The 26774-nt window shown below is 38.5% G+C and overlaps 1 protein-coding gene across 2 annotated transcripts in view; it reads left to right on the top strand.

The window, feature by feature from the left end:
- Positions 1 to 26774, top strand: part of ST8SIA6 (ST8 alpha-N-acetyl-neuraminide alpha-2,8-sialyltransferase 6) — a 123953-nt gene that overhangs the window by 87009 nt on the left and 10170 nt on the right. For both annotated transcript variants that reach the window (XM_069086263.1, XM_069086262.1), the window contains 4 exons: positions 10699 to 10840; positions 12737 to 12849; positions 22291 to 22383; positions 25167 to 25640. In XM_069086263.1, coding sequence (XP_068942364.1) covers positions 10699 to 10840; positions 12737 to 12849; positions 22291 to 22383; positions 25167 to 25635 — 817 coding nt within the window. In that variant the 3' untranslated portion in view covers positions 25636 to 25640. The remainder of the gene's footprint in view (positions 1 to 10698; positions 10841 to 12736; positions 12850 to 22290; positions 22384 to 25166; positions 25641 to 26774) is intronic.

The following is a 26774-nucleotide window of genomic DNA, read 5'->3' as shown; positions in this document are numbered from 1 at the left end:
AATAAGTACTTGCTGTTACTCTTATTAGCTGACATTTATGTAGCACTTTAAGGTTAGGCAACATAAAACTTTAAACTGCCCTAAGACTTTTAGGACACCCTGCATTATCTCATTTATCCCTAACAACTCCCTCTGTGAGGTAGATGTACAAGTTCTGTTATCCTCCTTTTACAGAAGAGGCCCCTGAATCTGGGAGAAAGCATGAGCCTTGCTCATACTCACAGCCTGTAAGTGACAGAAGCAAGATTAGAACCCAGGTCTAGCAGTAACCATAGAATTAATATTGAGAAAAACCAGGAATACTCACCATAAAGCATTTGGTCCTATGCAGGGCCTTGAACAAAGCAAAATAAGGCATACTCTGTAAAAACCCTTAATATAAAACTACTTTTTACTTGATATTCTGTGAGAACCCTTGTGCTGTAAGATGACCATCTAGTATATCTATGGAGAGGTCCTGTTGCTTTTATATTTACCCTAACTGCACTAAACCTCATTCAGAAATCCTGGAGAGCTTGATGATATGGAAGAACTACCCATGAACTGAGGGATGAAGCATGTAGGTTGTTAGCATTCTAAGCATCCTTCCCTTCCTTGTAGAATGCAAACCTGAAGCAGTCATTAACATTTCATGGAAATCTAGGAAGCATTCCATTAAGACCAATGAAGAATTTTGACTTGAGGCTGATAATGGATAGCCCTAACAAAAGGAAATACCAAGCAGCTATAATTTAAATATATAGTTTTGTTTTCTTTTTTAAATTGTCCCAGATGTAACAAAATATATTTGTTTCTCAAAGGAGTGCTAATTAAGTGTTTGTGGCGGTGTAATATGATTTTCCATATCTCTTTTTATCCACCAAAGCAAAATATATCGAACTGTATTTTCCTAGTACATAACCACTCCCTGAAAGTTGAACATTCATTCATTCATTTAACATTTATTTAAAAACCTACTGTGTCCACCTGAAACATTGTGCTAGGTTTAGGAGGACTATCACTACTAGTACTATTACTACTACCACCACCAGCACCACCAGCACTACTACTATTACGAATATTATTACTACTGATGATGATGATGGTGATAGCTAACATTTATTTAATGCTTTAAAGCTGACATAGTACTTTGCATGCATTATCTCATTTGGTCTTCATAACTACCCTGTGAGAGGGGTGTTATTATCATCCTCACTTTACAGATGAAGAAACTGAGCCTGAGGAAGTTAAGTGACTTGCCCAGGGTCACACAGGTATGTCTTAAGCAGATTACAAATCAGGTCAATCTTAGCTCCAAATCCAGCACTGTATCCATTATGCCACCTTCCTTCTTCAAAATTTACATGACAGGGACTCTTATGGATAGTGAAACCAAGAACTTTGAAAGGTATTAAAGCTTTCAGAACCCCGGAATTCGACAATCAGTCAGCAAGAATTTGTTAAGTATATACTATGTGCCTGAGTTCTGAGGATCCAAAGGAAAGCAATAATTCTTTGCCCTCAAGAAATTTACTTTCTAATGAGGAAGACAACTTGTAAATAAATAGATATATAGGAAAAACATCCAGAGTAGATGGAAGTTCATCTTAGAGGGGACAATTATAGTAGCTCTGGGGACAAAGAATGTGGCAAGGAAGCTAAAGTCTAAGGTGGAATCCTGAAGGATTCTAAGAGTCATTCAGTTCCATAAGCATTTATTAATCACCTGAAATATGAAGGGCGCTCTGCTACATGCTGGCAATATGAAAATAGAAATGAAAAATGTGGTGAAGTACACTAGAAAAGAGACAACATTTTGAAGAGAATATCTACCCCTTATTTCTATTATGTGGGAAGATTGGGGGAGGAGGGAAGGTTCTTCATTTTTCTGTGGGAGAGAAGGGGACATAGGGTGAAAAAACAAAAGTTAATATTTATATAGAACTTTATTATCCCCTTTGGTTTGATCTACACACAACCCTGTGACCTAGGTGCTACTATTATTTCTGTTTTAGAAGTGAGAAAACATTGAGGCTGAAAAAGTTAAGGTGGCTTATTAGTGTTTGAGGCAGATTTAAAACTCAGGTCTTTCTGATTTCAAATCCAACACTTTATCAACTTTGATACTTAGCTACCTCTGTGATAGAGGGAAGGATTCGGTTTAAGTGCTACATTATTGACCTTAGTGGCCATATCTGTGGTTGTTGTGGGCAAGATGGGGAAAGGAGATGAGAGAGATAGCTTGGTCAGAAGCTGATTTTAGGGACTTACATCATGTCATCCTCCCAGGCAGACATGTCACAGAGAGGAGGCAATGGTCAAGACTTCAGGGATTGTCCAGATCACTTCGTTTATTTATTTATTTGTTCATTTATTTCTATTTTTCAGTTCCAAATTTTCTGCCTCTCCCCCTGCTACTTTGAGAAAGCAAGAAATATGATACCTATTATACACATGAAGTCATGTAAAATATTTCCATATTAGAATGTTGCAAAAGAAAAAAAAAGAATGAAAGTGAAAGAAAATATGCTTCATTCTTTACTCAGAGTTCATAAGTGCTCTCTCTGGAGGTTGATAGCATTTTTTTTCATCATAAGTCCTTTGGAATTGTCATGAATTGTTCTAGTTGTCATGAATCAGAGTTGTTAACTCATTAACAGTTGACTCTCATTGCAATTTTTCTATTACTGTGTATAATGTTCTCCTGGTTCTATGACTAGATCACTTTAGAAGACAATTTGGTTAATTTTGACTAAACAGATTGGGAGCCCAGTGACAGACCAAACCTTATAACTCTGGAAGTGCCCTAATATGATGTCTTCCAATTGTTGGTATGAATTGGTGGCTCATATGCCCCCTTGAGGTAGTGTTGTTGGTCACATAAAGAAAGGAAAGGAATGGAGTTGCTGAGCTCCAACCTAAATGGATCTAGAGGACAGTATCCAAGTGTCCTGGACCAAGACTAGGTTTTTTAGGACAAGCTCAATTTCATTTATTCCATTTCTTTGTTCCCACAAATCATCCAAATGTCCCAGAAATCCTAGTTATTTCATCAGATAGCAAATGAATGTATCAAATCAATAAGGATTAAAATAAGAAATAAACAGATCACATAAGATTTAAAATTCCAAACGATAAATGAGAGCTCTTGAGCTTAAAGAATAGACTCTCAGCCCTAGAAATCACATGTGAAGATTTGCATTTGTATGAAAATTTAGAAGGAACAATTCTAAGCTTTTACCTGTCAAATAAGAGAATTGTGGAAGACATGGTATGCTCTGGGAGTTGAACCTCATGCCATAGGCAAAAATTAACTCTGTTCATTATCTGAATTACCTGGGCTTTTAGGAAGCAAATTTGATAACCTCCATAAATTTTCCTAAATTCAGATTTTTTTAAAAAAGCTCTAAGTGGGATGACCTCGAAAAGACAGGAAATCTTGGAAGTGTTCTTTCCACTCTTTTGGTATGATGAGTTTTCTAATGAACTCCATAACCTTATTAAATCATATCTTAATGGGAACGTGTTAGCCAAATGGGAATGAGGAGGATCTATCTACAGATCTAATGTTCTTAAATGGACTAAGAGATTTTTGTTAGAACATTAATAACCTGAATATAAAAGCTTGTTTTTATATTCTAAATATAAAGAAAATATGCCAGTTCGTGTAACTTACAGCCAGGTTTAAACTTGGAGGTCATTTCTACATATCTTGTCACCCTGTCACACTGTGATCCTCTCCCCTCCATCACTGAAGTTCTGTAAGTAGCCACATTCTCCCCCATTTTTGCATTTATATACTTCTCAACCTCCTGACCCTGGTACCTTTCTCTGGACTTTCTCTACCATGCCCTGCCAAGCATCCACCCTCAAAGCGTACTTCATCATTGGACTTTACACATTGGAAATATCTTTGGCCTCTGATGGGCTGATTTTTCCAAGAACCTCCATTTGAAGGAGGACACCCAGGCCAGCAGCCTTGTCTTCATTCCTCGTCAGATTCTCTGCCCTTTTTCTACCACCTTCATCCCTTTCTCCCCACCCCACCCCCACTGGCCTCCACCTCCTGCTTTTCATCTTCTTTTATGTATTATCTTCCCTGCCTCCCATTAGAATGGGAGCTCTTTGAAGTCAAGGACTGTCTTTCTGCTTATATTCATACTCCCAACATTTCACACAGTAACCTGGCTGCATAATAAGTCTTAATAAATGCTTATTGATTGACCATTCCTACCCCACTACTGAAACTTCCATCTCCAAGTCAACCGAAGCTTCCAATTTGACTTTATTCAATGACCTTTTCTCAGTTGTCTTCCTACTGGACTTTCCATATCACTTGGCACTTGACCACTCCCTGCTTCTAGATACCTTGCTCTCCTTTAGCTTCCTGCAAGTCGCTTTCTTCTAATTCTCCTCCAGCCAATCTGTCTAGTCCTGCTCCATCTCTTTCTCTTCTTTACATTCCTCCATCTCCTTGGTTGTCTCAGGGTTCTAGTTTTGGCAAGTCTCTTCTCTCTCTACGCATTCTGCCATGAGGATCTCATATATTCCCACAACTTTAATTAGTACCTCAATGAAGATGATTTCCCATCAAATATATACATCCAACCTCCATCTCTTCACTGAGTTCCCTCCATTCCAGCTGCTTGATGGCAATCTCCACGGAGATGGTCCTTTGCCACCTCAAACTCCACACATCTGAAACTAAGCTTATTAGATTAAGACTATAATGGAGAAGAGAACACATCCACTTTTAGGAACAACTAGAAATAGAGAGAAAAAGTTGAATCATATTTCTGTTTATTTTAAAGCAATCTAATTATATGTCTTGTTTTTACTTTACCTACATTTCCTAATGTAAATTCATAGACCTGCTCCAGAATGCAGAATTCCCATGAGTCTGATAATTAATTTTAGATCCCAGAAATTACTTTTGTTGTAATTCTCTTTGAATAGCACCTGGTACAGTAATATATAACCAACAGGTGCTTCTAAAAGTCTTTTTGCATGGTAATCTTTTCAGGGAACAAGGAATTGTGTTTTCTACCTGGAATTTCTCTGATGATATATATACACACACACACACACATATGTGTGTGTGCATGTGTGTGTAATACATATACAGTACTTATGTGTATATACATACATTTGTGCTTACACATATACAATGGTATTTACATATGTGTGTACATATGTATGATAGTATTTCCCAAAGGAAGATGAAAGTTTAGGATAACTCCATTTGCATCCATAATCTACCTCATTAAATTACTTTTTTTGTTATTTTCTATATACTTTCAAGTCAAGTAAGCAGGCATTTATTAAGCACCCATTTTGTGTCAGGCACTATGCTTAATGCTAGGCATACAAAGGAAAAAGCTAAGTCTCTGCTCTCAAGGAACTCAAAATCTAATGTGGGAGACAACATGCAAACAGCTATTTACAAAGCAGAATACATATGGGGTAAATTAGAGAGAGATGATCAACAAAGAGAAGACATTATCACTATGGGGGTTCAGACTTCTAGATTTTAGCTGAGAATTGAAGGAAGCCAATGAAGCCAGGAGGCTGAGATGAGGAGGGGGAACATTCCAGGCACGTGAAAATGCATAGATATGGGAAATATCTAGCATAAGATTTTATATTTGATTCTGGACGTGATAGGGAACCATTGGAGTTTGTGGAATTATGGGAAGGGGAGTGGAATCACAAGGTCAGACCTGCATTTTAGGAAGATCACTTTGACAGCTTACTGGGGGGTGGACTGGAATGAGTGGAGAGTTGAGGTGAGGGACCTTATCAGCAGGCTGTTGCAGTGGTCTAGATATGAAGTGATGAGGGCTTCTACCAGGATGATAGCAGTGTCATAGGAGAGATATTACAAATATAAAACTGACAAGACTCGGCAACAGATTAGAAATGGGGAATGACAGTGAGGAGTTGAGGATGATACCTAGGCCTGTTCTGTGAGCCTGAGGAACTGCAAGGATGATGTTGCTCTCCACCATAATAGGAACATTTGGAACAGGGGAGTGCTTGAGGGAAATGAGAATGAGATCCATTTACTGTGTGTTGGGATTAAGACACAGTTCAAGATATTTAATAGGTATTTGGAGATGAGAATCTGGAGGTTAGAAAAGAGGTTAGGGCTGGATAAGTACATGGTAATTGGGTCCTGGGAGCTTATGTGATTACCAGGCCATATTTTGGTTTTGTATATCTACATATATCTATGTCCGTCTGTCTGTCTATCTATCTATCTCTCTATTGATCTATCATTTCTCCTCAGTATTATGAATGGTCTGTCAAGGAATAGACTTTTTTTTTGTCTGTGTCCCCAGCCCCTTTCATATAGTAGGTGCTTAGTAAATATTTGTTGAATTGAATTTATTCAAAAATGCTATATACACAAAACATTTAAAGTTATAATCAATAAACATCTATTCAGCACCTATTGTGTGCCAGGCACTGTACTAAGGATACAAAAAATGGCAAAAGACAGTCCTTGCCCTCAAGGGGCTCAAATCTAATGGGGGATACAAACAAATACATACATACCAAGCTGTATACAGGATAAATCAGAAATAATTAACAGAGGGCCGGCGTTGGAATTAAGAGGGATTGGGAATGATTCTTGTAGAAGGGATTTTAGTTTAGTTTAGACTTGAAGGAAGCCAGGGAGTTCATTCCAAGCATTGGGGATACCAGAGAAAATGCCCCAAACTGAGAGATGGAGTGTCTTGTTCATGGAAAAACCAGGAGGCCATTATCATGGGATCAGAGAGTACATGTTGGGGTGTAAAGTGTAAGAAGACTGGAAAGGTAGGAAGGAGCTGGATTATAAAGAGCTTTGAATGCCAAACAATGTTTTGTATTTGCTTCTGGAGACAATAGGAAGCCACTGGAGCTTATTTCATAGGAGAGAGGTAGAGGGATTACATGAGGGGACCAGTGTTTTAGGAAAATCACTTTAGTGGCTGAATGGAGAATAAATCTGGGGGGGGAGATATTTAAAGCAGGCAGACCTCTCAGCAGGCTGTTGAGAGGTAAGGAAGGCCTGCACTTGAGTGGGGCAATGTCAAAGGAGAGAGCGGGGCATATGTGAGAGATGCTGCAAAGGTGAAATCAGCAGGCTTTGGCAGTAGCTTGCATGTGGGTTGGGGCAGGGTGAGAGATAGTGATGAGTCCAGGATGTTTTGAGAATCATCAGCATAATTAAATCCATGGGAGCTGATGAGATAACTAAGAGAAATAGTATAGAGGGAGAAGAGAAGAGGGTCCAGGACTGAACCCTGAAGGTCAGAGGGTATGATCTGGAGGAAGATCTAGCAAAGAACACAGAGCAGAAACAGTCAGACAGGTGAGGAGAACCAGGAAATAATAGGGTTCCAAAAACCTAGAGAGAAAAGAGTATCAAGGAGGAGAGAGTGGTTGACAGGGCCAAATGTTTTTAACAACTCTATTCTAATTAAATTTAGATAACAGTTATAATTTTGAAACTGCATCATGGTAATTGTTTTTGACCAGGTAATATGCCAATTGGCATCTACATTGCTTTTATTCTACATAAACCATCTCTTGAAAATTTTAGATTCAGAAATTTGAAAAGGTATTATGAAGCAGATTATGATATTTGAATGAGCAAAAAAGAATCTTCCTCAAATAATAATTCACTGGATGACATTGACATTATCATAGCATACCCAAAGTTCAAAACACTGACCACTGTATTCAAATAATACCTTTCCTGAGCTCCACAATACAGCCTATTCATTCTATAACAATTACTGATACTTTATGAGAAGAATAAAGTTCAAAATATCCTAGAAAATTAGAAATGGCCCCTTAAAATGAGATAAAACTAAATAAGATAGAGTTCCAGAATTATCCACTTAAGGAACAACCCTCTCCCCAACAAATAGAGGATTTCCTCAGCTCTAAAATGAGGAGGGAAATTCAGTTTCTAATGTTCCTTAATAGTCATACTAATCTGTGATTCTATGTGGATACAGAAGGACTGACCAGGCAGGTATATGTAGAAATTCACCTGAGGATCATTGACCACAAGCTTATTGTGAGTAAGCAATGTATAATCAGTTTAGGTTTTTTGTTTGTTTGTTTGTTTCTTAAGTCAGCATGATAGTGGAGTATATTAAAAGGCCCATTTGAACAAAAGAGTCAGGACATCATCTTGTATTTCATTCACTCTTTCCTACTCTGATCAACATGAGATTACTACATCCCACTTTACTTACTATACTCTTTTAAAGGACACGGAAATAACAGACAGCAACAAAGTTGATTGGAAGGATGAATAATTGTTTGAAGACTGAGTGACACGATCACTGACTTTTAGTATATAAGGGTTTTTAAATAAAAGACAATATTGATCAATTCTCTATTCTATACAAGAAAAAACCAGATGAAACTGCCAACCTAAAGTAAGAGACTTTTCAGGGCCAGGTAAGGAAAAACTTCCCACCTGCCAGGATGATAGAACACTGGTGTGGATTATCAAGGGAGGTGATGGAATCTCTGACCCTACTGATTATAACACCAGTGTGATATTCACATCACTCACAGTGGCTATGAATATGCTGGTGTAGTTCTGAATCACAAAATGTAACAGACTCTCCACATTTTAGACAGAACCAAAACATTTATTCAAACACCAGAAAACCAAATGAATCCTAACAACTGAGAAGTTGGTACACATAACCAGTGCAATGAGCACTGACAACCCCAAGCCTTCCCTCTATTAGGCCTTCAAAACAAAACAGGCTCCCCTAAGCAAAAATTCCCCTCTCTTACTCACACTAGCTGCTCTGCCTCCATTCTGACTACTCCCAGCCCTGATCAAGCTCTCCTCTGCCCCTTCTTATTCCACCCTTCGTGTTCTACCCTTTAAGCAAGCTCTTCCCACCTGGTGTTCCATGTGATTACATTTGGCCAGTTATGGTCAAGGAAGGTCTTCAAATTCCCTTAGGCCTGTTAAGGGACAGGGAAGGTCTTCAAATACCCATGACCATTACACTGATCTCTAATAGCAGATAATCTCTTTTGGATGGGTTAGATATCTGTCCAGGTAAGGGGGCAGGACCCATTGATCTCAGTATAATACTGAATTAACTGCATTTTCCCAAATACCAATAGTTTTATTGAAATTCTAATTTTAGTCAAATTATACAGCTCATTTTAAAAGCCTCCTTTCAAATCATACTGCATCAAATATGGCCTATTTTCAGGGGGCCATTCAATACTTAAATATCATTTTGGCCATTTTTTAACTATACGCAGTTGATTTCAAATGTCATCTCTGCATTATAAGGGCAATACCTCATTTTATCTCTTCCCTTAAAGTTAAAATAATATTATAAAAACATAGATTGCACAAAGTAAATGTCGATTGATTGGGAAACAACAGAATAAATTGTGGTCCATTAATGTAATGGAATATAATGGCACTGTAAGAAATGGTTTGTTGAACTGGGATTTTTTCTTCTTTCTCTTCAAATATTTATTACTAAGGAAGGCTCACTGGGTCATTTATAGGGTAGGGGAGGGATATATTAAGACTCACAGAATCAAAGAATTTGAGAGTTGAAAGGGACCTCAGCTATCTAGCTGGACAACCTTTACTTGGGCAAATATTAGTTGGGCACAATGGAGATAGAGTGTTGGACTTGAAGTCAGAAAGATTTTAATTCAAATCCTGCCTCAGGCACTCACTGTGTGACACTGAGCAAGTCATTTCTCTCAGACCTGGTTTTCTTAACTGTAAAATGGGGATAATTGTGAGGATCAAATGAGATAACATATATAAATGTTTTGCAGACCCTAAAGGGCTATATACATGGTAGCTATTATTATTATTATTATTATTTTTAAGCAATCGGGGTTAAGTAACTTGCTCAAGGTTACACGGCCAGTTATTTTGTGTGGGTGTTAAGTATCTGAGGCCGGAACCGATCCCAGGTCTCCCTACTCTGGGGCCGGTGCTCTTACTCACCATGCTACCTGGCTGCCCTGCTATTATTATTTTTCACTAACTGTCCAAGTCTGTACATGCAAAGATTCATTACTATAATCTACCTGACAAGTGGCCTCCCTCCACCTTGATTTGAAGAACTCAAAGGAGGGAGAACTCACCGCTTTCTGAGGTAGCCCCATCTTTACAATGACTGCAAGAGTTAATACTTTTTTCCTGACATTAAGTCCAAATTTTCAACTATAACCTCTTGCTCCTGATTCTGTTCTCTGAGGCCAAACAGAAGTCTCTTTGCCTTCCACATGACAGTCCTTCACAGACACTTGAAGACAGCTATGTCTCCCTAGAGCCTTTCTCTGCTTCAAGTTGAATATCCCCACGTTCTTCAGCAGAAAAAGTGAAGGTGATGTAAAAACAGAAGCTCTCAGTGAAAATAAGATGAAGAAGTAGCTCCCCCTGACAGCTAGCACTTCACCGAGAATCCCTTCAGTATATAAGAGCACCAGTGAACCTCTCTGACCCCCTTTATCTTGTCACTACCTTTGGTCAGGTTTGTTCATGGTTCTCCCCCAAGTGCTCATTAGGAACAATGGAGACAAAAGGCAATGGTGGAGAAGGCTACATCGCCCTCCTGAAAGTCACTGTGATGATTATTCCTTTTTGGACTGACCATTATTTCCTGTTATTTTCCTGATTCCATGCCTTGGTTTGCTTTTGCTCGTCCTCTACAGGTCAAAACTTGCTTCTTGCTGTGATGCCGCACACAACCTTGTCATTTCTCAAAATAACACTCCACTTGGGAGTAACATGAGTTATGAAGCAGAGAGGGCCAGCTTCCCTATCGAAAAGGGCATTTTCCGAATGCTGCCAGTGGTAAGTGAAGTTGGTTAGTGGGTTGTTTGGGACATAATACAAAGATGAAATGTTTTAAAACATTAAGTCAGAGCTTAAACTAAATGAGTAATATTGTATGAGTAATAGTGTTGCCTGCTAGATTTAAGGTGGACAGTTTTTTAAAGGTAGTTTTTAATGCTCTGTGGATATGTTGGAAGCACTTTTATGTAGCTTAAATAATTCTAAGTTTCCCCTATCCTCCAGTCTTACTGCCTCATCACTCTTGAATAAGATGGGTCAGTTGGGACTTCCCTTGCAGTTCTTCGTCTTTGGGTCACTATCTTATTCTGCAAAAGTGGCCTTTTTAAATCTGAAATGGACTTTTCCCTATTTCCAATGCTGGGAGCAAAATCACACCTTGCCCAGAGAACTGTAGATTTATATTCTTTGTCCTGCTTTTATTCTGGAAAGTGAAGATGGAAGACTTGGCAGCTCCCAGTGGATGACTGTCAGATTACCACCTTCTTAATACACTGCCCTTCCGGGTAATGGGTTGTAAGAAACCGTAAATTCACATTTAGATCCAAGCTTATCTTTTCGATAGGGAGGAAGTTTGTTTTAGAAAACATTCTCTTCTACTGCTGACACATCTACACACACGTGCACACACAATCAAGCAAAGGAAGCTAACAGCTAGTATGCTCTTGTGAGTCTAGGCATTATGCTAGGTACAAAAAAAATTGTTTCTGCCCTCAAAGAGTTTATATGCTATTGGAAGAGATAGCATGAACACACACATGTATAAACATACATGTGCACACACAGAGACACACACACACCCAAAATGCTGGTGTGTGCACACATTCCACAACTCTAGAGATTGATTTAACTGCTTCCAAGCACCAGAGACTACAAATCTTTGGTGAGCCAAGTTTGAGGCTACTATATGCCAGCCCAAGGAAGTTAGTCAGTTTATCAGCCACCTTGAGCTAAGTTCTAGTTTCCTCAGAACCTCTTCTTAGAAAAAAAAGAACTTTGCAAATATCTGTACCAGAGATAACCCAAGCTCAGGGAAAGGCTAGAGTGAATCCCAAACCATACCAGATGACATGTTGGTAAATGGAGAGAAGGGAGTAACAGAAAAAGAGAGTTTTGAGAGAGGGGTTGAGAGAGTCAGAATTTTCTGCCTATAACTGATTCTATTTACTTTACTCTTGAATGGTTAGGACAAGGAATTTTATCTGTGAGTTGGTCCTGAATTCAAAGCAACTTGAAGCTATGTCCCATTCAATGCACAAATAAATAAAAATATCCATTTTCAGTTAGTGGTAATGGTTCATTAACAGAGGACCTGTAGTATTCATTACTGCCAGAGGAGGATACATACAGTACTCTAAGAAGAAGGAATAAAGAGAAAGTTGTTTATATAAAACCAAAATTAGGCCTTGAAAAATTAATTTGAAATAGTTCAGCACAGAGTTGTTTTTTTATCCTTGAAATTTTTTACAAGATGGGTATTTATATATCTGATGGCATAATTGAGCCTAAAGATCTTATTCAGGAATCATACCTACCTTTTACTAGATAAAAATCAATTTTATGTCTAGAAATAGAAGAGTGCTTAATATGTTTTATTTATCACCCTATCTTAGCATTTTTTTGGAGCTTAGGAAAAAAGTTTTCTCCCTTCCTGTTCTGTTTACATAGTAATAAATAATGCCAAATCTTATTTCTCTCAGGAAAAATCCATCCATCCAAAGCTGCTGTTCTTTTTAAGTCTCTAAGCTGGTTCTTGGTATTTTCTCACAACCATTAGTTCACTCTGCACACCGTATTCCATTAACCTCCTACAGAGTTAAGCTACAGGCACTGAACTGATGACATTTGTGAGTCTACAACTGAAAAAAAATGTTCTTTGTAACTTCCTTTTAACAGTCACAACCATTTGTGGGGCGTCCCTTTAATCAGTGTGCAGTGGTTGGAAATGGGGGAATCCTGAGGAACTCTATCTGTGGAGCTGAAATAGATAAGTCTGACTTTGTTTTTAGGTAAGAACGTCTATATCTTGATCTTTGAATACAAAAATGTGTTTAAATGTGGAGTATTTTCCAGAGGACAACATCAAGGTGATACAATCTGAATTTTGTTCAGTGTGTGTGCCATGGTTTAATTTCCAGTTCTAAAAAGATCCAGATATTTTGCAGTCACACAACCCATTATCCTTTGCTTTCTCTGACTAGGTAAATCTTGATAAATGCACATGAGAATTCTGTAACCATAGGACTTGAAATTTTCCTGTAAAACCCCAAATGAGCTGGTAGATGTGCTCATCATTTTGATAGAATATGCTACAAATTCTTCACCACTTCTCTGCATATGTTGAGGTGGTGGCTCATCCATCTGGGGAGACCTTATCTTGATTAAATTATCAACCTTTTTCAGAATGAGAAAGTCATATTTTTCTTATCAATCATGTCATTTTTAAATGAATACTTTTTAGATGTTATAAGTTATTGTAAGCTTATCAATTTGATCCACCTCTTTCAAGCAAATGAAAACTAGATGCTTTCCCATAAGCATGTCCCCTGTGATTTTAAATCTTATTTATAAATCTTGGACCAAAGGTGTTGTCAATATACCTGACAGCCCTATAATTACGGAATGAGTTTTTTATGATTAATGGCCAGTATATTAATGATGTAGTTATAATCTCTAAATGCCTGATGGAGGAGGGAGTGGATAAATGTAGCTAGGGGCCTAGCAACAAAGATGAACCCTGCCTGTTTAGATCTGATCTAGCCTATATGTTGGAAAATAACTATGCAAGAGGAGCAATGAAGGACAATACCAATATCTCTATCAAACTAGTTAGAATTATGGATACAAAGAACTTAGAAGCAAAGGCCAACGGAGGTGCCCCAGGATGGTACAACTGCCTAGTACAACTGTGGAGTGATTTAGGCCTCCTGCGATCTTTCTTCTCATGTCCTTGTGTGTGTATCTGAAGCAATTAAATGGATGCATAGTGTGTAAGGCGAGTGTTCCCTGGATGCTTCTGTGCATCCACAGCCATGTGTTTGATTTTCTCAAGAGCCCAGACACATTACAAGTCAAAATGGAGAGCTTAGCAGATTTGGTATAAGAGCTGCTTATCTGATTTCTTCAAGTTGAACTCACTCCTCAGTTCTTAGTAAGGGGTATCCACTCCATGAGCAATGGGATAAGAATATCTTATACCACAACATTTGTGGAACATTCAGAGTATGGAGAGATCATAGGCAGCAGCCAAAGAGCTGCTAAAGACTTTTGCTTCCATAGGCATACAAGCACCGCATACTGCCCACTGCATTATTCTCTCTTGTCATTTGAAATCCAGCTTATTTTCTTTGGTGACAGTTCCTAGATTGCCAGTTTCAGTAACTTTCAGCACCCCTGATTCACTGGACAGATCCTCATGGGACTACAAGTCATAGCATGGAAGGGACCTCAGAGGTCATCTAATCCAACCTGTCTGTACCTGAGAAGTTCTCTTTATAACATGCCTAGCAAATGCTCATCAGACCTCTGTTTAAAGATTTCCAATGAGGAGAAATCTAGTAGTCATAATAAGTAATAATTGACATTCATATAGCTCTTTAAAGGTTTGTGAAGCTCTGTGTATTCTATATATCATTTGATCACTACTTCCTCCCAAGGCAGCTCATTAGATGATAGATTGATTGATAGATAACAAATGACAGATTGATATGTGGATAGAGTATTTATTAAATGCTTATTATGTACCAGCAGGCACTGTTCAATGTTCTAGGAATATAAGTACAAATGAGCATGATGGTCTGTGTCCTCAAAGAGCTTATTATATTCTATTGAGGCTTGAAGACAGCAAATAAAGGGGAGATCAGAACTGGTGGCATTGGGGAAAGAAGAGAAGAGGGGAAGGAAGGGCAAGGTGGAGTTTAGACATAAGGTCCAGGCCTGAGGTATGTGAAGGATAGCTGGGGTCCTTAAAATGATGGACCTGAGGAAGGAGTCACCAATCAGTAGAGAGGGCCTCAGGAGGAAGTTTATCCAGGGTGGCACTTTTGTATAGTTTTAATTGTTAAAAAGTTTTTCCTTATCTGAGTCTGTCTCTTTGCAACTACTCCTTGCCCTTTTCCACTTGATAGCTCTTAAAATTCTTGAAACCTACTATCACATCCCCTCTAAGCTTTCTCCATGCTTTAACATCCCTATTTTTTGCAACCAATACCAATGGGTCATGTCTCTTTTCCTATCATCATACTATCCACCTTCTTCTTGGCACAGTCTAGTTGGTCAGTTTCCTTTATAAAATATGGTGGGCAGAACAGAACATAGTACTCTAGATGTGGTCTGACTATGGCACAATCCTAGTGGGTGGAAGGTGTCCAGGCCCTGCTGCCACAGCATCTCATTGGAATTTACAGAAATACAAGGAATGACAAGCAGTTACCAGACACAAGGACAACCTGCAGGTAGCAGTTATTCAAGTGATTAATTCCCATTGAGTGGCCACTGCCAACTCCACATCTCACTGCCATATGTTGTTAACCTCTCAGTTCCTTGTACTCCAACTAGTATTTTCTGGTGACATCTCCCTGATCAGTGAGCTTATTCTCATTTCCCTGCTTTCCTAGTCAGGTCATTCCATCAAAAACTGGCTTTGAACTTGATTCTGTGTTGCATGAACTTTCAGGTAAGGTCAGTATATTACTGGTTGTTTGTTTATTTGTTTTTTAACTGTCAGGTCACTCCATCAAAAACCAGCTTTGAACTTGACCCTGTGTTGCATGAACTTTCATTTGAGGTTACTTTATTCTTAGTTGGTTTTTAACTGTTTTACTTTGTTCCAAGAGACCTCTCACAAAGCAAGCGTAATCTATAAGGGTATGCAATGTGAAAACAAAATGCACCAATAAAACTGAAAGCCTAAAAAAAATTGATGCTGCTCCATCATGAACCAAGGACTCTACCTCAAGCTTCCAGTGGGAGCAGTCATAGCTTTTCCCCACTAACCCAAAATATTTCACATGAAAGAAAGCTATAATAAAGAAAAATAGTTACTCTTACAGAAGACTTTTTGACAATTCCCATGACATGGTTGAAGAAAATTTCTTTTTAAATTTTCATCTCATTTCACAGTAAACCTTGGAAATGAAGACATTTTAGTCTAAAGTTAATGATCATTTCTCAATTTTTAAAAACAAATCAAAGGTAAAGGAGTCAGTTTCTCTAATCCACTTAGACTGCCTCTGAAATCAATCAGAGTGCACCCCTCGATCTCTTTGAAGTTAGCAATGGCTCTGAGCCCTGGACAGCTCCATGGAGTGATAATGAGGGCTAGAAAAGGACTGCTGGCATTCTATTTGGTTTTTTCTTTTGAAAGGTTTCTTAGGATCATCAGTTCAGAGTTTTTAGAGATGTAAGGTCTGCTTTGGCCCAGGATAAATTTATAGAGTAGTCTGGAAATTATTTTCCCTTTTTTTACTTCAAATTGTAGGTGGTTAGGGAACAAATAATTCAGCACCACCAGCCAATCTCTTTAGGGCCAGTGATCTTTGGCAAATCATTTGGCCTCTCCAGTTCTGTTTCCTCATCTATAACGTAAGTAGGTTGGACTAGTTAGATGGATGCTAAGGTTATGGTGAACTCTGCCCTTTAGTTGTCCATCAGAATCACTGAATGTTATTCCATTGCCTATCAACCTACTTGCTGTTTTTTAAGTAATTCAGTAGATCTGTGATCTCATTATTGTATAGCTCATGTCCCATCCATACCTGCTAATCCTGTTTGATTTTTGCCTGTCTTTCTGAATAGCCTTCATAAAGGGTTTACCCCAAACTGAAGGCCACTCTGTGGTTTTTTAGATATTTGGGAATATCATTGCAACCCGTGGCATAGCACCATGTTATCCCTTGCCCTCTCAACATGACCAAACTACCTCCTTTTCCAGCCAGGCATACAAGTTTCCTCCTCCTTCCTTTTTTTGTTCATACCTATGGAAACTCCCTCTACTGAAGCAGATCAGCAATTTGTCTCTAAGTTGTAGTCCCAGAGAGTTGCCTATGGCACTGAAAGATGAAGGAATATATCCATCGTCAGCTAGAATGTGTCATGGGCAGGACCTGAATCCACATCTTTCTGATGCCAAGTCTGGTCTTCTTCCCACTATTACTTGAGTGCAAGTTATCATTTATAATAAAAAGCAGTTTAATTATACTCACAAAGTATCCATCGTCATTTTGAATCTTCATAGAAATGGTATTCAGTTGGGGATAGCCTTATTACATGACTGGGAGGAAATTGTTGTTTAAAAGTAGGACTTTTTTCACAGGCAAGCAAATTGCAGTCATTGAAAGTCCTACACCATATTCCAAATGTGATCCAGTCTGATATCACCATTCCATTCAATTAAATGCCTGCATTATTGTCCATCTCTAGTACCTGTCCGGGCTATCTGTTCACCTTTTGTAACAATCTGGGTTGTATACATTGTTCTTCCACTTTGTTTTTTCTAGTGTGAATTACTAAAGTGATCTCTTTAGATCCCAGATGAGCCTAGTGAGTATTTCCTACCATGTTCTAGGGCTCAATTAACTTGAATTAAACAGGCATTTATTAAATGCCTAGTATTTAGTTTAGTATTTATTAGTGTAAGGTGCTGTGCACAGTCAACACCTCACCTATAAATATTAGCATTTGGAAAACTCGTTAAAAAGGAATTCTTTGCATTTGGACTTTGTGAAGGTCGAAGAGCAAGTTGGTGAGCAGTGACTCCTTTCTTTATTTGCTATTTATCCCTAATACTCAGCAGCTTGTTGGCTAAAGTAATTTATGTGGTTGAATCTGTCATGGAGCTTCATGTGTTCTCATATGCATGGATGCATATTTAATATTTATAATATTCATTCATAGAACATTCTTACAAATATTTTAGAGAGCTGAGAAAGTAGATAGCTGTGCCAATAGTTACTGATATCTCTATAATTGCCTTTTGTTAAAAGTACCATCTATAATCTTTTTTATTCTTTTGGAATATCCCCATCATTGATGTATCTTAAAAATTGTTCTGGGGCAGCTAGGTGGTGCAGTGAATAGAGCACTGGCCCTGGAGTCAGGAGGATCTGAGTTCAAATCTGGACTCAGACACTTAATACAAAACTAGCCATGTGACCTTGGGCAAGTCACTTAACCCCAATTGCCCTACCTTCCCCCTCCAAAAAAGCAAAAAAAAAATTGTTCCTCACATTTCTTCAAAACTGATCCCTGCATTATCAATTTCTTCTCTATGTATTTGATCTAGTCCAGACTGTCTTCCTGACTTCATCTTCTTAAGTGTCATCGATACTTCCTCACTAAATATACTGGCACTGAGATGATGGTATCCAAATCAAGTCACCAAACATTTGTTAAGTACCTACTGTATTCCAGACACTGTGTAGTGGTTCCAGTGTCATCACTGATAAAGATAGATTGTCACGGAAATGTCAGGAAATCTATTCCATTTCCTCTCTCTTTATGGCCTCCCTAGAGATTAATCTACCAATTTTCTAAAGGCAATTTGGCCTGACTGGGTCTCAGACCAAAAACTCTGCAGGCTCATTTTTTCCTCAACTAATTCTCACCATTTTTGGAAATAACATCGCTCATCCTTTTCCATCTTTCCCAGATGTGTTTGTATTCTGAACCAGTGTGCTGCCCCTCTCCCCTCCTCCCCCGCCCCACTGCTGTGTCTCTCTGTTTCTCAGAGAGATCAGGTGTTTGCTAGCTAAGGTATTTTCTGGGCTTATTTGGCCTCATTGTTATGGGGCAATGTTTGACACCACTTAAACTTCTTTAAGGAATACTGAAAGAACCAATGCCTTTTGTTCATCTCTCACTTTTCAGAATTAACAGTTAAATTTAAATAGGTTGGATTGGAATTACTGTAGTCGCACAAGCTGTCTTCTTTTTGCTCTTAAAAGTTAATTTTAGTTTGCCAATGTTGGTTTAGTTAGAGCATTCATTCTAACTAATGACTAGACCATTTTTAATGTTTCTTACTTACTGTGTCCACTACCTTGTTCATTTCTTCTTAAAGACATAAACATATTCATGTTTTACAGGAGTGAAGCTTGAGTAGTTTGAAAGACTTGGTTCTCTTGATCTCATGCTATATTTTTGTCATCCTCCTTGGTGCCCACCTTTGCCTTGAAGTCACCAAGTGTCAGAGTATATGTTGCTTCTATTTAGATAATCCTGCCATAGTCTTTAATAGATTTCCTTTCCTTCCTCCTGTACAACAGCTTTTTGGAGCATAAACTGCCAGCCTGAGATTGGTTGTGGTAGCCAGATTGCTTATGCACATCATCTGTGTATGAGGCAAGATGACTAAATTTCCAATGAAATGCTATTTTTTTGTTGTCTTTGGGTCCAAGGTGAAATTCATTCTATGAATTCATCATTTCTTTGCCCCTCCTAAGAGAACTTATGAGGCTTCTTTTCATCTAACTGAAATGGATTTATTTCTCCTGGTTTCATTTATTGCAAGAATGCCAAAATGAATATCATCCAGTTCCTCCAAGTGGTGTATCAGCTTGTTTATCCTTGTACAAACTTGCACAGTAAGGCTGCCAAAAGTTAAATTAATACATGTAGATAGTCCAAGAACTTGGTGATTCTTAGTACCCTTTGCTGCCTTTTCAGTGACTTTACCACTACAGTAACAAAAGCTACACAGAACTGAGTGTTTTGTATTTTTCATCAATTTTTAAATTTTATTTTACTTTATTTATGTATTTTTAAAAATCAATTTCCTATTTAATTTTGACTAAACAATACCCAAGTGGCCTAGTCTCCTGGAAATAAACTTCTCTGTACTTACCTAGGCTGATGTTTGACATCATACACATACTTCCTTTTGCTAGATCCATAGTTTACAACTTCCCCAACTTTGTAGGACCAGCCAGAGCTTGCACTCTGAATGAATGGCCTTTTAAGAATCCAAGGTCACTTGCATGCCATGATGAATTAGAGCAGGCATTTTCTGGAACATCCTGGCACTATACCATGTTGGAAATAGGTCTTGTCTTCATCTTTCCACAAGAATTTGGACCAGAAGTGAACAGTCGATTTTCCTCGAGAGGTATGCTAGCCAGATCCATTACTGTCTCTGCCATCCATTAATAAAACTTCCCTTTCCCTAAGGTGTTCCATTTTATTGCCATGCCATTTTGACAGTTGCCAGAAGTACTGCTGTCAGGCAGACCTGCCAAGTGCTGGCCAGCTGCTGAAATCACAAACTGAGTGCAGTGAGTGAGTCACAGATGTGGTTAGTTAATGCTGCCAATAGCCCACCCTTCCTGCACCAGTAAAGTCTCAAAGACTTGTGTTTTTTGTAATCCATACCCCTTACAATTGAGTTCAATGGACATTTTAAAGTACCTTCTATGTACCTAGCACCATGCTAAGAAGCAGAAATGAAATAGTCCCAGCTATCAAAGAGTTTACATTCTTCTGCGGAAATATCTACTATCTATCTATCTACTCAGATAAGTAAATACAAAGTGTTTTGGGAAGTAGAGAGCAGTAAAACCCAGAGGAATCAGAAAAGGCTTTGGGTCAGAGGTGACACCAAAGCTAAGCCTGGAAGGATGAGTATTATTATGATTTCTGTTTGTACAGATGAAGAAACTGAGGCTCAGGAATGTTGAATGATTTGCTTAGGTTCACACAGCCAGGCTCTGACCCAGATGTTCCTGACTCCAGGTTGAAGGCATCATATTTTGCTATAAAAAAAATGCAAGGTGTCAGTGCTCATTTGTACTAGAGTGTCATAAATATGGGACGGTGGTGATAGAATAGCATCAAACATACCGTGTCTCCCCGATAATAAGACCTATCCCGAAAATAAGCCCTCCTCTTACTGTGTAAGATTCCTCTAAAATAAGCCCTCCCCCAAAAATAAGCCCTATTGAGATTGCTACTGTAGTGAAGGTGATCCCCTGCCCTACACGCTACATTACGGTACCCTCTGTATGCACCGCCCCCCCCCCCCCGAGGTGAGACTTACGCCGCGCTCCAAGCTGCATCCAATCAGAGCTGCAGCAGTGAGCGTGTCATCCTGTTCTTCCCCAGTGATTTGCTTATTGAATAAAGGTACATTTTTTTGTTCACATTTACCTGTTTATTAAAATTGCTGTCAATGTTCATTAAAATAAGCCCTCCCCTGAAAATAAGCCCTCTGGTGTTTTTCTGTACAAAAAAAATAATAAGACAGTGTCTTATTATCGGGGAAACATGGTAGCATGGTTAAAGATGTAAAATTCAAACATTTCCCAAAGCTACAAAGTTGCCCTCTGTGTTCATTAAGTAAAGGTTTCGAGATGTGTTATATACTTGAAAGTCAATAAACAGTGCTGAATGTTCTTTACCCAGCAAAGATAAAATTAACTGGAAGTTTAAAATTTTAATTTTTTTCTTTGAATGTTGGCATGTGTGTGGTATCCAAAGTGTCGATGTTCTCTCCGTTGATGGAGGCCACAATTCATCCATCTCTCATGCACATCTTATACTTGTTTTCCCATGTGGCCTCCACAGAAGATCTACCTAATTCATTTCTGTTTCATTTAGTACCTTAGGGGTACAAACAGAACATTCAGACTTTCTGTTCATTCACATTCTCAACCCATAGCCAGCCCCATTTCCTTTTCTGCCACTTCTTGAACAATTTATTAAAAGTAACATAATGGGTAGGCCTGTCTTTGCTCACCACTGAAATATGAAGAGGAGCATCAGAATTATGACTTAGAATTAATTTTTGGAGGGGAAAAATGTCTCATCTAGGAGGAAAAAAACCAAAATTCTGATGAAAGCAAATGAGATCGCTGATTAAAGTGTTCAGAGCCACAGGGCATGTTGATGCACACCCATAGGCCCTGTTACTGGAGAAGCTAAGGCTGGTGGATTGCTTGAATTCAGGAGTTCTAAGTGGGGATAAAGTTAATATCATTGTCCTCACTAAGTCTGGCATCAGTATGGTGAGGCCCTAGAAATAGGTCGGGGCCATCAGGCTGTCAGAAATGAAGCATGTCAAAGTTTCCATAATGTGGGGTCAGACTGTGAGGAACCAGGGAGATCCATCCTCCCCAAAAAGTATTTGGTATCTTTCGAAAAATAGTCAACATATGATTGTTATTCTCATTCTTTTTCTCTATTCCCATTCTTCTCCCTTTTCCCTTATCTCTTTCAATTTTGTTCATCCCTTACACTTCACACTTTGTTTGATCTAAATAAAAGTTACTGGAATCCAAAGCATTTGCAAGTCACTCTGTAGTCTAATGAAAAATTACTCTTGAAAGAGTTTCTAATTTAAGTAAAGTGATGTTTGATGGTCCCCCATAAGGGAGAGATACTCTTTTGTGAGAAAGTAAAGATATCATGGATTTCCTATTTTGTAATGTTTTTAAAATAATTTTCCCCCTAAATTTCAGATGTAATCTCCCCCCAATCACAGGAAATATTAGCAGAGATGTTGGCAATAAAACCAATCTGGTCACTGTTAATCCCAGCATCATTGGACGGAAGTAAGTACCTTTACAGTTACATAATTTTCCCTTTTTTATTTTAATATTTTATCATTTTTATAAGCATTTATTTTCTCTCCCATTCAACCCGCCAACTGAACAATAATTAAAAAAGGTAAACCAAAACCCTCATAACAGCTATATAATTTTTCAAGAACATTTTTCATGGCCTGTTATATCAGTCTTTGGTAAGAGTTTACTTGGGGCTGAGTGATAATAAGAATGCCCCAGTCACCCTTTCGGAATATGGAAAAAAATAAACAGAACTTTTTGATGTGATTCATTGGGTGTTTTTTCATAAAGGTTTTAGATGCATTTTTATTCTGACTTTATAGACTGGAGACAGCACATGGGTAAGGGAAAGAGAGTTGATTTGGGAGTCCAAGGACCTGAGTTCAAAACCTGTCTCTTCCACATGCTATTTGTGTGATATTTGGCAAGTGATTGACTTTTTCTGGGCCTCAGTTTCCTCATCTGTAAAGTTATGGAGTTGTACTAAGCAACCTCTGAGGCCTCTTCCAACTCTCAAATATGTGATCCTATGATTAAATGTTGCTCATACAAATGAAAATGAGTTCATTCTTTTTGATAATGATGGTATATTGTTGTCATCAATTTTCATATATACTTTTGGCACAACTTTTCATCTTGTAAATATATTCTCTGGAGAGAATCCTATCTCTGACATTCATGAATGGTATGATCCTGGGCATGTCATTTAATTTTATTTCTCTCAGGTCTTATCTCAACCGTACAGCAAATCTATTAAGACATCAATGAGAGTTCTGCAGACTGACAAAAATATTTATAAATCCTTTTAATGTTTCTCCTATTCACAAAATTCTTCATTTGAAAGCCTCATTTAGTTCTGGGACACAATATTTAGATATCACACCATTAAAGCTAAAGATTTTTTGTTCACGTTTTAAAGCTTTTCTTCTCTTTTCTTTCCCCTCTGCCATCAGTGAGTAGGCAGTTCTGTTCATTGTTCATCAATTAGGTGTCTTTAGAGATGGCATTAACTCCGATTTTAGACCATCAGGAGACTTGTGTTGCACACTGATGCTGTCACAACTAAAGATAGTAACACCATATAGCCAGAGAGTGGGCCTTGGAAAAATCAGGCAAAACAAATCCCAGCTTCCTCTTTGATTTGTTTATACTTCAAAACAATTTCCATGCTTTCCCCTATGGAGTTTAACTCCTAGAAAATATCGTTGATTGATTGATTAAAATTCAAAGAAGAGAGTAAGCTCTATAGAATAAACTTTTACTCTCTCTTTTATTCTCTCAATATTTAATACTCAATTGGATCTATAATTGGATAATCAATATGGGCATTACTTCCAAAGATGTGGCACCACACTGTGTATGTGTGATTCTTGTCTTCCCATAAGTTGGCCACAGGATACTCACGCAATATGAAGACCTTCCTCATGAGCTTTTCTTGACATCACGAGAAGACCAGTGGAGCCCACAACCTTTCCATTGGTTATTTCTCACTATCATTAGCTGATCAAAATTCCATCTTTATAGCCAATAAGCTTTTTAGAGGATAGCCTGTATGCCATTCTCATTCATAATTCATGGTCTGTAATATGTTGCAACCCTGTAGTGCCCATTTTGCACCTCCCCATTGCCCTCTGGGAGACCCTTCTCATCATCTAATCTTGTTTGTTAATTAAGTTTGAACATGAGCATAAAGAAACAAATGAGGTTCTGTTATTTGTTCTCTGAGAACTTGAGTTCTGAAACAGGTAAGAAGCAGTTGAGGTAAAGCCTATTGATAGCAAGATACATTCAAGCTTTTAGAGAAATGGTATGATCCTGGAGGAAATAGGATGATGGTATTAGTGATTACATTTCTTAAGTTTAGGGTGCATTAAGGTGATGTTTTTCCTGTCTATGGGTAGAGTACCCAAGATTGTTGGGGATGAAATAAATTACTTACTCAATGGCAAATTGAAGAAAGGTTCATGAAGGAAGTGGAATTTGAGAAATTATGTGATTATGGTCATCTCATAGGGGGAATGGAAGCTGGGTGGCACAGTGTGTGCATCAAAGCCCACCCCCACCTGATGCCGGCTCCTTCTCTGCCCCACGCTGACTGTGCTTCTCTGGGGCAAGCCGTTGAATCTTTCCGAATTCTAGGCAACTCTCTGGGACTATAAATGTCAGAAAAGGCATTGCTTATGATGTGCTAAGTACTTTACAAATATTATCTCTCCTAGTACTTGCAGCAACTCTCTGAAGAAAGTGCTATTATTATTCTCATTTTACAGCTGAGGAACTGAGGTAGACAGAAGTTAAAATTACTTGCCTAGGGTTACACAGTCCAGTTTAAGGCTGAATTTGAACTTAAATCTTCCTGATTCTAGACCCAGTGCTCTATTCACTGTTGACAACTAGGCACTGACCTAACAGGGAGTGCCTCCTATGTGAAAGTACAGGTTCAGTCCCTGTCCTTAACCTATCATCTTATAGGGTCTTCAACTAGAAAACAGTAAGAGAATTGGGAGGGGGGAAGAGGTAGAAGGTGTTTTTCCCAGCAGGTGAGTAAATAGAATAGAAACCCTAAGAATTCTGACATGGACAGATGAATGTCCTTGCTTTTGACAGTGAGCAGGCAATCGGCTCTAATTAATTTTCTTTAAGTCTATTTTATGCCTCATTTGTTATTCATTAATATAAATGTTCAGTGTCTGAGTCAATGAAAAAAATTTTAAATGTTACCAAAATGACCAGTTTTAGTGGTTACATTTTGTTTCATTTTGTTTGACCAGGTATGGTGAATTAAACGTCAATAAATCGGCCTTTCTGAACAGCATCGCAACCTATGGAGAGGCATTCCTTATCCTGCCAGCATTTTCTTTTAGAAGAAATACTGATGTATCTTTTGAAGTGTATCATACACTCCATGGTTTTAAAGCCAAACAGAAGGCTATATTTTTTCATCCCAAGTACCTGAAAAGCCTTGCCCAGTTCTGGAGAACTAAAGGTGTGAATGCGTTTCGCTTGTCCTCTGGCTTAATGATCACAAGTGCTGCCATTGAACTGTGTGAGAATGTGAAGTTGTATGGATTTTGGCCTTTCTCCAAGACCACAAATGACACCCCCATCAGCCATCACTACTATGACAATGAATTACCGAAACCTGGTTTCCATGCAATGCCCATAGAATATAGAGAAATTCTGCAGCTTCATGGGAAGGGCGTGCTCAAGTTACAGTTTAGTAAGTGTGAAGCCGCTTGAACAAGGTAGGTCACAGTGTCTTGATTTAATATAGGGTTGGTGGGTTGAGGGATTTTTTTTTGTTTGTTTGTTTGGGGTTTGGGGTTTTAAGGCAATCAAGATTAAGTGACTTGCCCAGAGACACACAGCTAGAAAGTGTGTGAGGCTGGACTTGAATTCAGGTCTTTTGACTCCAGGGTTCTATCCACTGTACCACCCAGCTGCCCCCTTAATTTAAGGTGAAAAGAGCTTGAACTTGAGTCAATATTTAAATGAGAGCATTATCTGTATTCATGAGATACATTCTTCCCTCAGTAAGCAAATAGCACCCATCCACATAAGTGGGAAGTATCTAACAAGAGAAAAAGAACATTTATCTTCTAAATTCCAAGCTCTCCCCACCCTGTATCCACATGCCTTAATTTTGCTCCAGTAAAAGGACAATTGAGCATCCTGTGTTTGAGGGCTCATTTTCTGTCTGTCCATCTCAAGAGAGCACTTAAGTAAGACCCCATGACTTATACATGAAGGTGCCTCCTGATGGAAGGGACAGGTCATGTGCCCACTTAAATTAATCTTGCTAATTTGTGGTTGTCCCCATTGTTAAATGCCAAGGGTTTAGGCCAGGGGTGGGGAACCTGGGGCCTTGAGGCCATACATGGACTTCTAGGTCCTTGGATTCAGCCTTTTGATTGAGTCCAGGTTTTACAGAACAAATCCTTTTATCAAGGGGATTTATTCTGTTAAGTTTGGATTAAGCCAAAGGGCCACACTTGAGGACCTTAGAGGCCACATGTGGCCTCAAGGCTGCAGGTTCCTCACCCCTGGTTTAGGCTTTCTCCTTGCTCCTTCTCTCCTTTTAGTCTCATCCTTCTCTCATTTTCTTCTTTTCCTATTGGGGGATTTTAGCCAAGGGAGAGAGTAAAACTTAAACCACAGAGTTAGAGAGTTGCAAAGGACCTCTGTAGCCATTTCATACAATCCATCCCCAAAAGGAATCCTCACTAGAACATACCAGCAAGGTAGTCCATCATCCTTTTGGATATGTCATTATTAGGAATTTTTTGGTTAAATCTTGAATATTTTGTATTTGAGTTTATCTTCTAGGAAATTCTTGATAAATGTTGTTTACAGACTGACCTCTATATTCCCCATTTCTT

This window comes from Petaurus breviceps, unplaced genomic scaffold (genome assembly GCF_028583685.1).
Source record: "Petaurus breviceps papuanus isolate PSGF00001 unplaced genomic scaffold, PetGlider_PUasm1.0 178, whole genome shotgun sequence".
NCBI lineage: Eukaryota > Metazoa > Chordata > Mammalia > Diprotodontia > Petauridae > Petaurus > Petaurus breviceps.
The sequence above is the reverse complement of the archived record's forward strand: the minus strand, read 5'-3'. Positions and strand labels throughout refer to the sequence as shown.